The sequence below is a fragment of the Leptodactylus fuscus genome, chromosome 7 (genome assembly GCF_031893055.1).
Source record: "Leptodactylus fuscus isolate aLepFus1 chromosome 7, aLepFus1.hap2, whole genome shotgun sequence".
Taxonomy (NCBI): domain Eukaryota; kingdom Metazoa; phylum Chordata; class Amphibia; order Anura; family Leptodactylidae; genus Leptodactylus; species Leptodactylus fuscus.
The window spans coordinates 30,086,978-30,101,964 of NC_134271.1; the positions used below are offsets into that span (position 1 = coordinate 30,086,978).

General features: G+C 44.7%; 1 protein-coding gene across 2 annotated transcripts; it reads left to right on the forward strand.

The window, feature by feature from the left end:
* The first annotated feature begins 215 nt into the window (after positions 1 to 215).
* On the forward strand, positions 216 to 13,820 carry UBXN1 (UBX domain protein 1). Of its 2 annotated transcripts, none has more exons than XM_075281537.1 (10): positions 216 to 314; positions 4,335 to 4,395; positions 5,756 to 5,809; positions 5,886 to 6,010; positions 7,337 to 7,385; positions 9,005 to 9,196; positions 11,040 to 11,091; positions 11,582 to 11,710; positions 12,117 to 12,300; positions 13,583 to 13,820. In XM_075281537.1, exons 2-10 carry the CDS (start codon positions 4,337 to 4,339, stop codon positions 13,621 to 13,623), a joined length of 885 nt encoding a protein of 294 aa, XP_075137638.1. In that variant the 5' UTR covers positions 216 to 314; positions 4,335 to 4,336; the 3' UTR covers positions 13,624 to 13,820. The 2 variants fall into 2 exon arrangements, with proteins under 2 accessions (XP_075137638.1, XP_075137639.1); XM_075281538.1 differs by lacking the exon at positions 216 to 314 and adding an exon at positions 496 to 514.
* The last annotated feature ends 1,167 nt before the right edge of the window (positions 13,821 to 14,987 follow it).

Genomic DNA, 14,987 nt, shown 5'->3' on the forward strand with positions numbered 1-14,987 from the left:
TAGGCTAGTAATGATGGCCGGCTCTTCGCAGTGAGGTAGATATTTTGGCTTCATCCTCACAGACTCCATACATGCACATAGGTATATTATAGAAATGAGTGACAAGAAGCTACTAAATAACCTCCCAACCTGCACAAGCGCACAATACACACTTGCATTGCTAGGCAGCGGCTTGATACCTCCCCCAATCTACGTCACATATGACGTATTACGCAAAACATCGAGAGCATGTCCCTTCTCGGCTTCCGTACAGTGAAAGTGCATTTCCCCTCCCATCTCCGGGTGCTGCGTCACGTGGTTTCCAGGAGCCGCCGGTGAGTGAGATCACGTGACGTCACTAGCATCTATCTGTTTGTATATCTGTATAATGGCGTATATCTAGTTATATTCTGGTTATGTCCCAGTGTAGTGGCCGTGTGCTCTCATTCATATGACTAGAAGTGTATTGTCTGCTTATCATAGACTCTATAGCTATAAACACACACACGGGATTCGTATGCAGCATATCAGGACGGTGCGTGAGTTAACCCTAGACGTGCTGGAGGAGGCGGTGGCTATTGTCTGCTCCCTGTGTGTGTAGAGAGAAGATGGCCATAGGGCAGGCATTAGTCCACATTTCCTGGCAGGCTCCATTGTCTTTTGGTCTCCTTATAAAGGATCTTACATGTTGGATTTAGTTTGATCTGTTAGGAGTTATCTATCAGTTATCTCATGTGTATGGCCAGATTATAGGTGATAACTCAGTCTGAATGGTGAACATGGCAGCTGTGCATGGAGGCCAAAGTGTACACTGCAGGCTGTCCAAGACTATGTATGAGCTTGGTGAGCGGGGCTGTCGCCGCCCGTCCCAGGTGAGCGGGGCTGTCGCCGTCTCCCCCAGGTGAGAGCGGGGCTGTCGCCGTCTCCCCCAGGTGAGAGCGGGGCTGTCGCCGTCTCCCCCAGGTGAGAGCGGGGCTGTCGCCGTCTCCCCCAGGTGAGAGCGGGGCTGTCGCCGTCTCCCCCAGGTGAGAGCGGGGCTGTCGCCGTCTCCCCCAGGTGAGAGCGGGGCTGTCGCCGTCTCCCCCAGGTGAGAGCGGGGCTGTCGCCGTCTCCCCCAGGTGAGAGCGGGGCTGTCGCCGTCTCCCCCAGGTGAGAGCGGGGCTGTCGCCGTCTCCCCTAGGAGTCCTGTTGGGATTTATCATTGTCAGCAGCCTGTGTACACGAGATGTGTTATCGAGGCAGCAAACATGAATAAAGCTGGGGACCTATGTTGTGAAAACGCTACATTTTACGCTACCTGCAAAGTGGATGGGATTCTGGCTAAACCCATCACACACTGCAGAAAAAAAATCTGCAACGGAAAAGCAGTGATTTCAAAAACACTCACATGGATTATACCTGCAGAAATGCTGGCGTTTATCTATAGGTATTATAGGGACTGAAAGTCTGCAGAGGAGAATTCGCATTTCGCCACAGTCTTTTCCACTGCATTTTTGTTGCTGCATCTCGCTACATAGGACCTTAGGTCAGGGCAAAAACAAGACATTTTATAGTCGCTGTATAGAGGAAGGGATTCTAGTGAATCGCATCCCAAATAAAATAATTTGAAATAATTTGTTTTAATTTTCATCAGGATCGATGTTCACCCTGCCCAGAGTCTGATATAGTCCATTCAGGCTTTCTCCTCCAGCTACAGGCTATTATTAACCATTTATTCACTGTAGTCGATAGCTGGGTGATAAGACGAGAAAGCCTGCCTGAAATATATCTGACTGCTCCTTACTGTGCCAGCTCACATGTTTAGTGTCTTGTTACTGAGATGAGGCTTATAAGTAATTTACTGTTAACAGACTCTGTTTAAAGGGATTCTACCATTAAAATCGAATATTTTCTCGCTAACACATAGGAATAGCCTTTCTTAAAGGGGTTGGCCACTTTCAGACCAATATTGAGAAACAAATGTTATAGTTTGTATAATAAAAAGATATACAATTTTCCAATATACTTTCTGTATCAATTCCTCACGGTTTTCTAGATTTCGACTCGCTGCCATTCATTCTGTTACTTCTGGAGGATAAAACTCTGACCATGGTCATGTGATTTATGGTCCATGGTCATGTGATGAGGAAACAGGTGCCGCTCGTTATAGTCACAGCACAATAATCAGATGTCTGCCTGGTAATCAGCCGTGCACCTGTGTACATCACATGACCATGGACTGTAAATCACATGACCATGGTCAGAGTTTTATCCACCAGAAGTAACAGAATGAATGACAGCGAGCCGAAATCTAGAAAACCATGAGGAATTGATACAGAAAGTATATTGGAAAATTGTATAACTTTTTATTGTACAAACAATAACATTTGTCTCTTAATATTGGTCTGAAAGTGGCCAACCCCTTTAAGACAGGCTATTCGTCTACTACCTTTAGATGTCTTCTCCGCGCCGCCTTTCCGTAGAAATCCCGGTTTTTGGCGGTATGCATATGAGTTCTCTCGCAGCACTGGGGGCTAGTTTATCCAGTGTAGAGAATTATCTGGTAAACTTTTTTTTTTTTCTTTTTCCCCTGCAGAACCCTTTTTAAAGCGTATATGTCACCTCTCCTGACAAGTTTGACTTACCGGTATTAAATACAGATATTCTCCATGAAATAAATATACTGGATAATTTTTTTTTTATACCTGCAGTGTACCATTTCTCTGTTATTCCTTCTTAAAATTTACAAATAAGTTAACCATTGGCTGTCCCCATTCTTTCTAGGTTGTGTCCCTAAACAATCAGCATTTGGGCAGTGTAAGGGAGCCTTCACACAGAGTTTACGCTCGCTCATTCTGAACGTAAAACTCGTTCAGAGTGAGCGGCGTAAAAAACAGATCCCATTCACTTGAATGGGTGCCGGCATGCGCCCGCTCCCCATAGGAGCAATAGGTAAAAAAGCCTCCCATTGATTTCAGTGGGGAGCGCGCGTATGCCGGCACCCATTCAAAGTCAATGGGATCTGTTTTTTACGCCGCTCACGCTGAACGAGTTTTACGTTCAGGATGGTCGAGTGTAAATTCCGTGTGCAGGCTCCCTCAGTGTAAAAGAATGTTGTCCATTTAAAATTAAGATTCTCCAGAATTAGCTTATTAAAGGCAATGGAGTATTTGCTAAAACAAACATATCAGGAGGGGTGATAGATCACCTTTAAGGGCTGATGGGAGAAGAGTTTTTGGATAACTTATTCAGAACCCTCTTATGCTAGGTTCAAACTGGCATCAGCCTTTCACTTGTTATGGTCCATCGCAGGTCCAGTACAACAGATAGGTGGGCCACTACAACAGGGGTCACATACTTGTCCTGACGGACCCTATTAACTATTATGGAATCTGTCAGGTGTTCATTCTTTAAAACTGAAACTGCTGAAATAAAAAGCCAGACTTACAGGACTTTTTCATCCAACGATTTACGATGCACACTGCAGAGACTCCAACGCAGATGTGAACATAGGATTAATAAAGCGTTATTGAAATGAATTGCGTTCTGTCCGTAGAGTTATGTTGTATGATTTTAAAGTCCTCTATTGATGTAACCTGTCATATTCGTCTGTTTTCTCAGGAGTTTCACGTATGTAGTATTCTCCTTTAAAGGGATCCTATCCTATCTAACATGTAGGAATAGCCTTAAGAAAGGCTCTTCTCCTACGTTTAGATGTCTTCTCCATACCGCCGTTCCGTAGAAATCCCATTGTTTGGCGGTATGCAAATGAGTTCTCTCGCAGCACTGGGGGCATCCCCAATGCTGCGAGAGAACTCTCCAGAGCCGCCTCCATCTTCTTCAGGAACGGGTCTTCTTCGTTTCTTCTTCCTGGGGTTGGCTTCAAACTTCTAGGCTTTGGGCCTAGGGCAAAGCCGGCTGCGCATAACCGTTGGCCACAAGAAATTGGCTGCTTACAATACTGTGTAAGCGGCCATTTTCTTGTGGCCGGCGGGCATGCGCAGTCAACTTTGCCCGAGGCATAGAAGTTTGAAGCCAAACCCCGGAAGAAGACGCAAAGAAGACCCGTTCCTGAAGAAGATGGAGGCGGCGCTGGGGAATTCTCTCGCAGCATTGGGGATGCCCCCAGTGCTGTTTGAGCGCTGGGGCCCACCCCGTGTGCTGCAAGTGAACTCTTTTGCATACCGGCGAAAACCAGGATTTCTACGGAACAACGGCGCGGAGAAGACATCTAAAGGCAGTAGACGAATAGCCTTTCTTAAGGCTATTCCTACGTGTTAGGGACAAAAAAATTGATTTTAATGATAGGATCACTTTAAGCAAACCTTGCATTTCTAGATCACTCACTTTGTACACCTTTTGTCTCTTATTTCTAGAAATGTCTGAGTGTTCAGCGCTGGAAAGCCTCATAGAGATGGGATTCTCCCCGAACAGAGCGTAAGATTTTATATACAATGTATCATTTTCTTCTTCTTTTCTGTCAGGTACTATACAGTGAGCGACAAGCAGCGGCAATATCACTGTCATTGTGCTGAACGGCTATCTAAGCCTAGACCAAGACATTTTGTTGTGCGATCTCTAGAATCACACAGTACTTGATGATGAAAGGAATAAATGAATCCCTTTATGCAAGCAATGTACGTTACAAATCAGTTTAGATCATTTCATGCGGGAATTTGGCCATAGGGGTGATCTGCATCGCATTATGAATAGAGTACACTATTGCTCCATTTGCTGCAATGAATTGCTGGAGAGGGCCACAGTATAGAGCTTATTGAAATGAATGGAGTAGGAGACACTCTTGTCTAGTCGCCGCTCCATTGAAAACAGGGAGCAAAGCACCCATTTCTGTGGCAACCTGACCACTAGGGCCCCCACCATTTTTCCTGTGGATAGGGCATAACTTGCAAAGATGGGAAAGTGCTTTAATGATATTGATGATCTAACCTTAGGATAGGTCATCACTATCAGATCAGTTATGCTGAGTTCACAGAGTTTTTTGGTCAGGATTTTTATGCGGAATCCACATCAAAATCCTGACCAAAAGAACGCCTCCCATTGAAATCAATGGGTGCCAGTCATCTCCTTTTCCTGCGAACGGGAAAAAAGAAGCGACACGCCCTTTCTTAAGGTGGACTTCCACCTCACGACACCTCCCTCCTGACTAGGCCCATACATTTGGGCCTAATCCGGAGCAGGAATGCCGCGACTGGATGCTGGTGCACTGCATCGGAATCCAGGCGCGGCTAGCCATTTTTTGGTCCAGAATCTGAGGTGGCCTCCGCGTCAAATTGTGGACCAAAAAACCCACTGAACTCAGCCTTAGGGTCCAGCATCTGACTCCCACAACCATCTGTTCATAGAAGCCACTGGTCCCTGAACTAGCACAGAGAGCTGGAAGCACAACCGGTTTCTGCAGACTAGTTCACATTCACTTGAATAAAAGTAGAATTGTACCGACTCATGATCACCAGTATACAGAGAATGGAGCTGTGGGCTACAATTCTCTACATTAGTTCCAGTGCTGGCATCTGCTGTGAACAGTTGGTTGATAGGGGTGCTGCGTATCATCAATAGCCATAGCCCAGAAAACCTTTTAAGGCTGAGGCCCAACGTTGCGGAAGTGCAGCTTTTTTTGTTGCACAAAATAGCTACAAATGTAATGGGAAATATATGGGAAGTTCTTATACTTCTCCCTTCTGCTCAATCCACTAGGTAGAATAATTGGTCCTCTATGGACCCCTTTGTGATTTTCAGATTGTGTTACAAACCTTGATTCAATTTCTCTCCCAAACAGGGAAAAGGCAGTGGCTGCCACGGGAAATCAAGGAATAGAGTCTGCCATGGACTGGTAAGAAGAATTATCTATATGTACATTATATTGGCTTATTCCACTCCTTGCTGGAATTTCATTGTGGTTGTTCCAGGCTGATGGAACATGAAGATGATCCTGACATAGATGAGCCAACTGTACCAGACACCAAAGATGATGCAACTGAGCAGGATCCACAAATAATGGAAACAGGTTCACAAGAAATGGATACAAGTTCAGGTCAGAAGATATTCTTATTATAATATTTTTTTTTGTTCCAAAAGTGCACTTTCTCCACAACATGTAGGTGTCTTATGATTAAGAAAGGACAAAGAATTGTTTAATATGGTACATTTACCCTTAAAGGGATTCTATTGTAAAAAAAAAATAAAAAAAAAAAAATTTGTGACTAACACGTAGGAATAGCCTTAAAGAGGACCTTTCATGGTCCGGGGCACAGGCAGTTCTATATACTGCTGGAAAGCCGACGGGTTTCCCGATCTGTGCGCCGGGTAAAGCGCTATCGGTCCCGGTACCGTAGCTCTTTACAGTCAGAAGGGAGTTCCTGACAGTCTGTCAGGTACGTCCTTCTTCACAGTAGCGCCTATCGCGCTGTACAGTGTGAGCGGGGAGGAAAGCCCCCTCCCCTCCTGATAATACTCGTCTATGGGTGAGCACTGTGATAAGACGGAAGGGGCGTTCCTCCCCGCTCACATTGTACAGCGCGATAGGCGCTGCTGTGGAGAAGGAGGTTCCTGAAAGACTGTCAGGAACGCCCTACGCTACTGGCACCGATAGCTTTTTATCCAGGGCACAGATCAGGAAAGCCGACAGTGTGCTGAATTCAGCGCACTTTCGGCCTTCCAGCAGTATATAGAACTGCCTGTGCCCCAAACCATGAAAGGTCCTCTTCAAAAAAGGCCATTCTTCTCCTACCTTGAGATGTCTTCTCCGCGCTGCCGTTCAGTTGAAATCCCGTTATTTTGCCGGTATGCAAATGAGTTCTCTCGCAGCACTGGGGGCGTCCAGTGCCGCCTCCATCTTCTTCAGGAACTGCCTCTTCACGCGTCTTCTTCCGGTGCTGGTGGTAAAACTTCTAGGCTTTGGGCAGAGCTGACTGCGCATGCCCACAGGCCACAAGAAAATGGCCACTTACTGTGTAAGCGGCCGTTTTTCTTGTAGAAACCTTTTCCGCCGTGTGACACTTCCATGCAGCTAGCCGCAACTGGATGCCGATACAGTGCATTGGCATCCCGCTCCTAATTAGGTCTGAATGAATGGGCCTAAGCAGGAGTGTGTCTTGAGCCACGAACACCGCAGTTGACTCAGCGGCGGAATCCATGGGAAGATAGGGTATGTCGCTTCTTTTTCCTGCTAGCTGAAAAAAAGGGAGGGACTAGCATTGAAATGAATGGGAAACGTTTTTGCAGGCGGATTTTGAGGCAGATTCCGTGTCAAAATCCACCTGCAAAAAACTCAGTGTGAACATACCCATATAGATGTATAACTATAGATTTGCTGACGTGTTTCATTGGTGTTAACATTTCTGTTTCCATTACTGTACAGGAAGATCTTCTTCTTTAACCGAGGAAGAGAAAGAAAGGCAAACGAAAAGGTAAATTCCATAAAAGTACCAAGGTCTATATAAGACATCCACTGCAGATGGAAAACAAATAATTTGTCTTTCGCAGCCCATCGGGCTTGCCCCTTATTTTTTACAATCTTTCGAAGAAAAAACGGAATTATTGGTCATTGGCAGGACTTGCCATCCGGTAGTTCATTTCTCCATTGTTATTTTCGCCTGTATTGCCATTAGTGTGGAAGGTTTTCCCACAATGTTACATTTCTCTGTTAGATCAGAAGCTGGTAAGGTTGAGCGATCAGGATCGGAAAAGCTCGGATTCCGATCCCGATGTTTTTGGGCGGGATCGAGGTCTCACGTCAGTTCCCACAATGCTTGGCTACTGGCCAATCCTTGTGGGAAAAGCAAACAATGTTGTTAGCTTTTCCCACAATGATTGGCCAGTAGCCAAGCATTGTGGGAATTAATGTGAAACCTCGATCCCGCCAAAAAATATCGGGATCGGAATCCGATCTTTTGCCATCCCGATCGCTCAACCCTAGAAGCTGGCCATCTGAAATCCTGTTGTAAAAACACTCCTATGTCTTGAAATGGCAGATACATAATTGTTCCAGCACCCCTAGTGTTCTTTTGCTTAAATTTAAAGCTTTCTACCTAATCTGTTCAGTTATGGTTAGAAGTAATGGCTTCTGTGGGCTCGTTCTGTTTTTCCTGGCTGCATAGTAGCAGGAATCGCTTTGATTCCCATGTACAAAAGAATTGGGGAGGTGGAACTGAGCACGTGTGATCACCAGTACGCGACACATGTGGACAGTGGCGTAACTACCACCATAGCAGCAGAGGCAGCTGCCACAGGGCCTGGGACATTAGGGGCCCAGTGTCAGCCGCTACCGCTGCTATCATTATACTCGGGGGGGGCGTCTGGCGTCTCATGTCCTCGGCCTGCGTCCCGGGTCATCTGAGGTCATTGAAGATCAACTACTTCGGAGGCCGACAGCGTAGGAGACGGGAGATAGGTGAGTAACAGAGTTTTTTTTATGTTTTTCTCCCCCTGGGTCTCCAATTATTACTCTGGGGTCTGAAAAGATTATTATTGTTTATGGGTGTCCAGAGTGGGACATAATACTGTGCAGGGGCCACTATGGTGGATAATACTGTGTGAATGGGCCACTATGGTACATAATAGAGCGCGCAGAAATGCATAGGAGGGGGTCGGTCGAAATCTTTGGCGTCAGGAGGGGGGGGGGCCCCATGTCAAAACTTTGCCACGGGGCCCCACCATTCCTAGTTACTCCACTGCATGTGGATATTTTGAAAGGGAAACCAAACAATGCTAGATTAGTGCCAGAGTAAGTATGTAAAAGCGCTGTCTAGCTACAAGAGCATTTTTTTTTAATATTTGACTCCTTTTAATGTGAATAGAAAGGAGTCAGTAACATTGGAAATGAAAATGCGTAGATAATTCTGAATATTGTCAAGTTGTTTGGAAGTTGTCTTAAAATTTAGGAATATGGTAATGTAATAAAGTACCTTTAAGTTGTAGCAGGACGCATGCGTATATTGAGATAATAGTGCTGAAACGGAAACCGGTATTGGGAGTGTACATGATACCAAGCAATGGGAATGAATCTTTATGGTTATATATCTATTAGGATGATGGAGCTGATAGCACAGAAGCAACAAGAGCGTGAAGAGCGAGAAAAACGGGAGAGAATTGAACAGGAGAAACAGAGGCGGAGGCAAGGACAAGAATTATCTGCCATCCGACAGAAGATGCAAGAGCAAGAAATGCAGAAAGCAGCAGAAGATCGGAGAAAGGAAAAGCAGGAGGAAAGAATGGCAAGGTGAAATAACCAATGGCCAAAATAGAGGCACACAGAGGTTGGACACGATAACAAAAACACCCCTATTTGTACATAGTAAAGTTGAACTCTACCTGACATATGTGCCATCGCTGGTGACGTCTCCTTATCATCATATAACATATATTGATGTTAATAAGCTTTATTACTTGCGCGTGATATGCCAGACCTGACAGTTTTAAAGGAGACTGGGTGTGTATGGTAGGGGTGTCCGAGTTGAGGCTTGTGTCAAGGTATACTGGTTTAGACCTGCAAAACGTCTTCAGACAGATGTAGCTGTGGTTGGAGATTAGAAGACTGAATTCCTTACTGCAGCCTTCCCATGGACCGTTGTTTTGTGCTTTTTGGCTACAATTAGGGTAAGTTCACACGTAGTTTTTTTTGGATTGGAACCTGAGGCGGCCTCTGCCTCAGGTTCCAATCCAAAAGCCGGGTCGCTGTGACTGAAAGCTGGTACACTGCATCGGCATCCAGCCGTGCGCTCCGCTCTGGATTAGGCCTAATGAATGGGCCTAGTCCGGAGGAAGGAGTTTCTTCAGGCCGAATCGCAAGGTGAAACGACCTGAAGAATGAGCATCTCGCTTCTTTTTTCCAGGAGCCGGAAGAAACGGCTCTCGGAAAAAGCTCCTGAGTGGCTCCCATTGATTTCAATGGAAGCCGTCTTTTTGGTCAGGGTTTTGAGGCGATTACGACCTCAAAACCCTGACCAAAATACTCTGTGTGAACTTACCCTTAGACAGTGCTCTTTTCACATCAATCTTTCACTTTCGAACCACAGCTGCCTCTGTCCGCGAATTTTTCTGGTCTTTGGATGCTGAGATAAAATCATGAACCTAGTCGATTTTGACTCCCCATCAGTTCAGCATCTCTGGTTACAGACGCCGCTATCCTTGTATACGACATAAGTTTACGTTTCTTTATATTAGATAGGTTGTCTGGTTTTGAAAACAATTTTTGCACAATGCTGGAGTAAGGTTGGTGGCAGGCACTGCTACCTCTGGTCCACAGACTCCACCTGTTGTGTTGTGGTATGATCAACTGAAATCCATGGAGGTTATGGAGACTTCCAAGCTTTAAATTTCATTACACTTCAGAAGAGGAGGGCATGGTCATCTGTCACCCATGCTCAGCTGGGTGACAATTCTGGCTTTGGCGAATCCCAGGGCAATGTTACCTACCTGACTGCATTGTGTCAGGTGGAAGAAGATTTCTGCTATGGGGTTCTTTTTCAGGGGTTGGCCTAGTCCTCTTAGTTCCACAGAAGCAGAATCTTAATGCTTCACCATACCAAGACATTTCAGACAATTGTCCGCCTCCAATTTTCAGAGAACAATTTGGAGAAGACCTTTGTCTGTTCCAGCATGACTGTGCCCCAATGCACAAACCAAGGTCTATATAGGCATAGTTGGGTGTGGAAGACCGCAAACCCATGAAATACCTTCGGGATAAACCAGAATGGAGATTGCGAGTCAGGGAGTGCTTTCTTTTTACAGGGAACTGACACATTGTACATGAAGTAGAATCTGTGGAAAGCATGTTGTGGAGCAGGAGGAGCTGCACTTCTTGATCTTCCTATGTTTGGGAGTCAAGTGGGCAGTCCTATCAGTGATTGACAGCTATCTCTGTATAACAGTCATAGGGGGAAGGCTTCTAGTTACTGAATACAACTTTAACAAATGGACCTCTAAACTAAGAGCAGTGATTTATATGATAGCTTATACTGCTGGGCTCCTCCTGCTCCATTACATGCCGCCTGCAGATTAGACACTATGTGCAATACGTCAAGTTCCCTTTATAGTCATAACTGTTGTGTCTTTCCTTACAGAGAACGTGTCAGAGAGAAAATTGCACGAGACAAAGCAGAGAGAGCAAAAAGGGTAAGTAGACCCGCACTATGTGAAAATGACTCTTAAGTATCAGCTCAACATCAGTACTTCGCATATGTGTGGTCTTCTCTGCATTAAAAGGGCTTCACAGAGGCGAAATAATGTTGCCGGCAGGCGAGGGATGAGGCCACACGTGGAAAAATTGCAGTTTTTGTGGGAATGGATTTAGCAGAAATGTGAAATATAAATGATTCCTTTATACTTTCCATTTCTCTGTAAAAGCCGCTGCCACAAAAATGCAGCTTTTCCATAATGTTTGGCCTCATCTTAGAGTGTGTTACAAATTCCCTGCTGGTCTCTAGTTCCTTGTTCCGTCTTTGACTGAGGTGGTCACCTCTCTGGCCAGTGAATGGTTGAATGTGCATTACCAGCATTTACTGTGTGTTAAGATACCAGGGAGAAGAGACCTGCAAAAACTAAAGACTCTCCAGCTGCCTGAACGTACTGCAACATATTGAGCCTTGACTTCTCTTTGTTTTAGTATGGAGGAGCCACATCGGATCCAGTTTCCCCTCCTGCAGAATCTCCTCTTCCAGCTTCCACACCGTCTCCGTCTTCCCCTGTACAGGAGCCACCGACCAAGAAGGAATATGATCAGTGCCGTATTCAGGTAAATGGATTGATATTATACATTTTACTAGACTACATAGAGGTAGGGATAGGCAATTAATTGAAAAATGACTAGAGCTAATTCACACGATTAATTGAGGGGACTTTCGATTTCATTGGATTATTTCAATTATCTTGTATCTGTGTCTCACACTCTATTTGATCTTACGCTGTCACTGGGTACAAGATATGTCACAAACTGTACAATATCCAATCAGCATTGCTGATATGTGAAGAATTGAATCCAAAATTCATTGGCATGGTATAAAAGTAGGGGACATGGCATGTAAATACAGGAGTGTCTTAAATGTTCCAATTAATCGTGACTTGGATTTGGGTTATAATCTCCCAGCCTTATGTAGAGGTTTTATCTAACCTGGAATTATCTTAATCTTGTACACCTATAGGTGCGCTTACTTGACGGCACAGCCCTATCGCAAACATTTCGAGCTCGTGAACAGTTGGCTGCTGTCCGCTTATATGTGGAACTAAACTGGCCTGGTGGTCCAGAAGGGCCTTTCAACCTGTTGACCTCTTTCCCTCGACGGGTTTTCACAGAAGAAGACATGGAGAAACCACTACAAGAACTTGGTGAGTATCAGCTGTACTTCATAGTAGAACAGAGCGGATATATTGTGCTGAAAATGATAGCATCTTGTTACTTCCAGCCCAAAACGTTTCCTCCCGTTTGTATTTTTTACAGCATAATTTTTACGTTATTTGCTCCATTATTAAATATTGCATGTAATGTTTGCCATTTACATGCTGCTAAATAAGAATCTAGTGAGAAGCATTTACTTGCATGGTATGGCGCCACCTGGTGTTCAAATTAGTATATATGTACACATTCAACTAATATACTAGGGGTGGTGTTATAGCGGAGTGATGGTAAACCCTTTAGAGACCGAGTGCCCAAAGTGGAACCCAAAACCCACTAATTTATCACAAAGTACCAAAACAGCAAGTTAACGTCAATACTGAGGTTTCATTTTGGAAAAAAACTACTTATGTTAATATCTTTTGTCTTAAAAAAAACCCCAACACTATAAGGCCCTATTTACATGACCGTAGCCATGTTTGTTAGCTGCATTTTCAGGTCTGTAAATGTGGTCTGTATAAAGACATGTCCCATGCCCCCACAAGTATCATATGCTCCACAGTGGCCCCCACACAGTATCATATGCTCCACAGTAGCCCACACACAGTATCATATGCTCCACGGTAGCCCCCACACAGTATCATATGCTCCACGTTAGCCCCCAAACAGTATCATAGGCTTCACAGTGGACCTGAGTACAGTATGCTCCTAAGAGCCCTCTTCCAGCCGCTTCATGGAAACCCCACAAAATTTGTTCTTGTGCTATCCTTTCAGGCCCTTTCACAGGGCTCTGAGTGTCCCCTCTGGCACATGTGCCATAGGTTCGCCACCACGATTATAGGCAGTGCAGTGGTAGAGATCCCTCTGCCACATAAAATATACAACTATTATAAACCAAACCTTAACTTCTAGATATGTGAGGGCCTTGAGTGATCAGACCGCTACCAATCATAAAGTTATCAATTTCCGGGGCCACACGGTGGCTCAGTGGTTAGCACTGCAGCCTTGCAGTGCTGGAGTCCTGGTGTTCAAATCCCGCCAGGGGCAAGGAGTTTGTATGTTCTCCCCGTGTTTGCATGGATTTCCATCCCATATTCCAAAAAAGACATACTGATAGGGAAAAATGTACATCGTGAGCTCAATGTGGGGCTCACAATCTACATTAAAAAAAAAAAAAAAGTTATCCGCTACCAAACTGATGTACAACCTCTGTAATGTAATATATATTCAGTGCAGCCTTTGTCATCCATTTTGTATGTTATGTCTCCTCTTTAGGTTTGGTGCCTTCTGCAGTCTTGATTGTTGCTAAAAAATAACACAGAAGAAATATTTTTGCTGTCTAAAATCAACCAAAAAAGAAATAACAGAGAGCACCCGAAAAGCCAAGACCAGTGCAGGGGCAAACCAGCAACCTCTGTAATGAGTATCACACAGACTGGCCCCCTCATCTCCCCAGTGTGTGATGTGCAAGCATAAAGTATATTGAACTGCCTGGGGATAATAAATCGGTTGTGTGAAACCCTTCTCTGTTGTGTCGTGTCGTCTATGAGTTATAAGTTACAACTTTCATGGCTTAGCCAGAGATCTCATCTGAGAAACTGCAAACAGAGGAAAAAGGAGAATTTGCTATAAAAATCCATGACTGATGATTTACTCTCACTTCACAGTAGAAGAGGATTTTGTAGGCTTCTCTGCCATGTGGATTGTTGAATTGACTACAGAACTTTCAATTATTACGGGTGTTAGTAGAAACATGGCCACCTGAAATGGCTAGATGGCAATTTGAGAATATTTTATACTATCCTCTGCCCACGACTTCGTCTGCATTTATGATACTGTGTAAGCGGCCATTTTTCTTGTAGCTGCGGGCATGCGTAGTCAGCTCTACCCGAGGCCTAGAACTTTGACCCCCCCCAGCGCTGGAAGAAGACGCGTGAAGAGGCCGTTCCTGAAGAAGATTGAGGCGGTGCTGGATAGTTCTCTCGCAGCATTTGGGACCGCCTCCAGTGCTACGAGAGAACTCATTTGCATACCAAAGAAAACCAGGATTTCTCCCGAACGGCGGCGCGGAGAAAACATCTAAAGGTAGGAGAAGAATAGCCTTTGTTAAGGCTATTCCTACATGTTAGTCACAAAAAATTGCATTTAGGATCCCTTTAAGGCCCCACATTGTGGAAACGCAGCTTTTTTGTTGCAGGTTTTGCTGCGTTTTATTTTTAGCCAAAGCCAAGAATACAAAAGGTATAAGAAATATCTAGAAGTTCTTAAACTACTTCTTTCTGCTCAAACCATTCTTGGCCTTGGCTCAAAAAAGCCGCAGCAAAAACTGCAAGGTGGGGCCTTAGCCAAAACCTACTTGATTACCTTTTTCAGAAAACACAACTTGCAATACAGTATTACGTAGCATTGGTTTATTTATCGCTGCATTTTACATAAATCTTCATACCATCAGAAGGCAGATACCATAAAACCAGTTGTGGAATAATTGCAGGTTCACCGTTATTACATGAAGTGTGTGTCAATACTCTTTCTCTAGATCTCTGCTTGTGCGGACAAGCTCAATGAATTCATTTAGCCACATAGCAGTGGTCACTAGGGTTTTCCTCTGAGCAGTCTCCATTATGTATGTAGTGGTGGTCAATGCAGCAGCAGGATGTCATCTCATATGGAACCGGTTTGT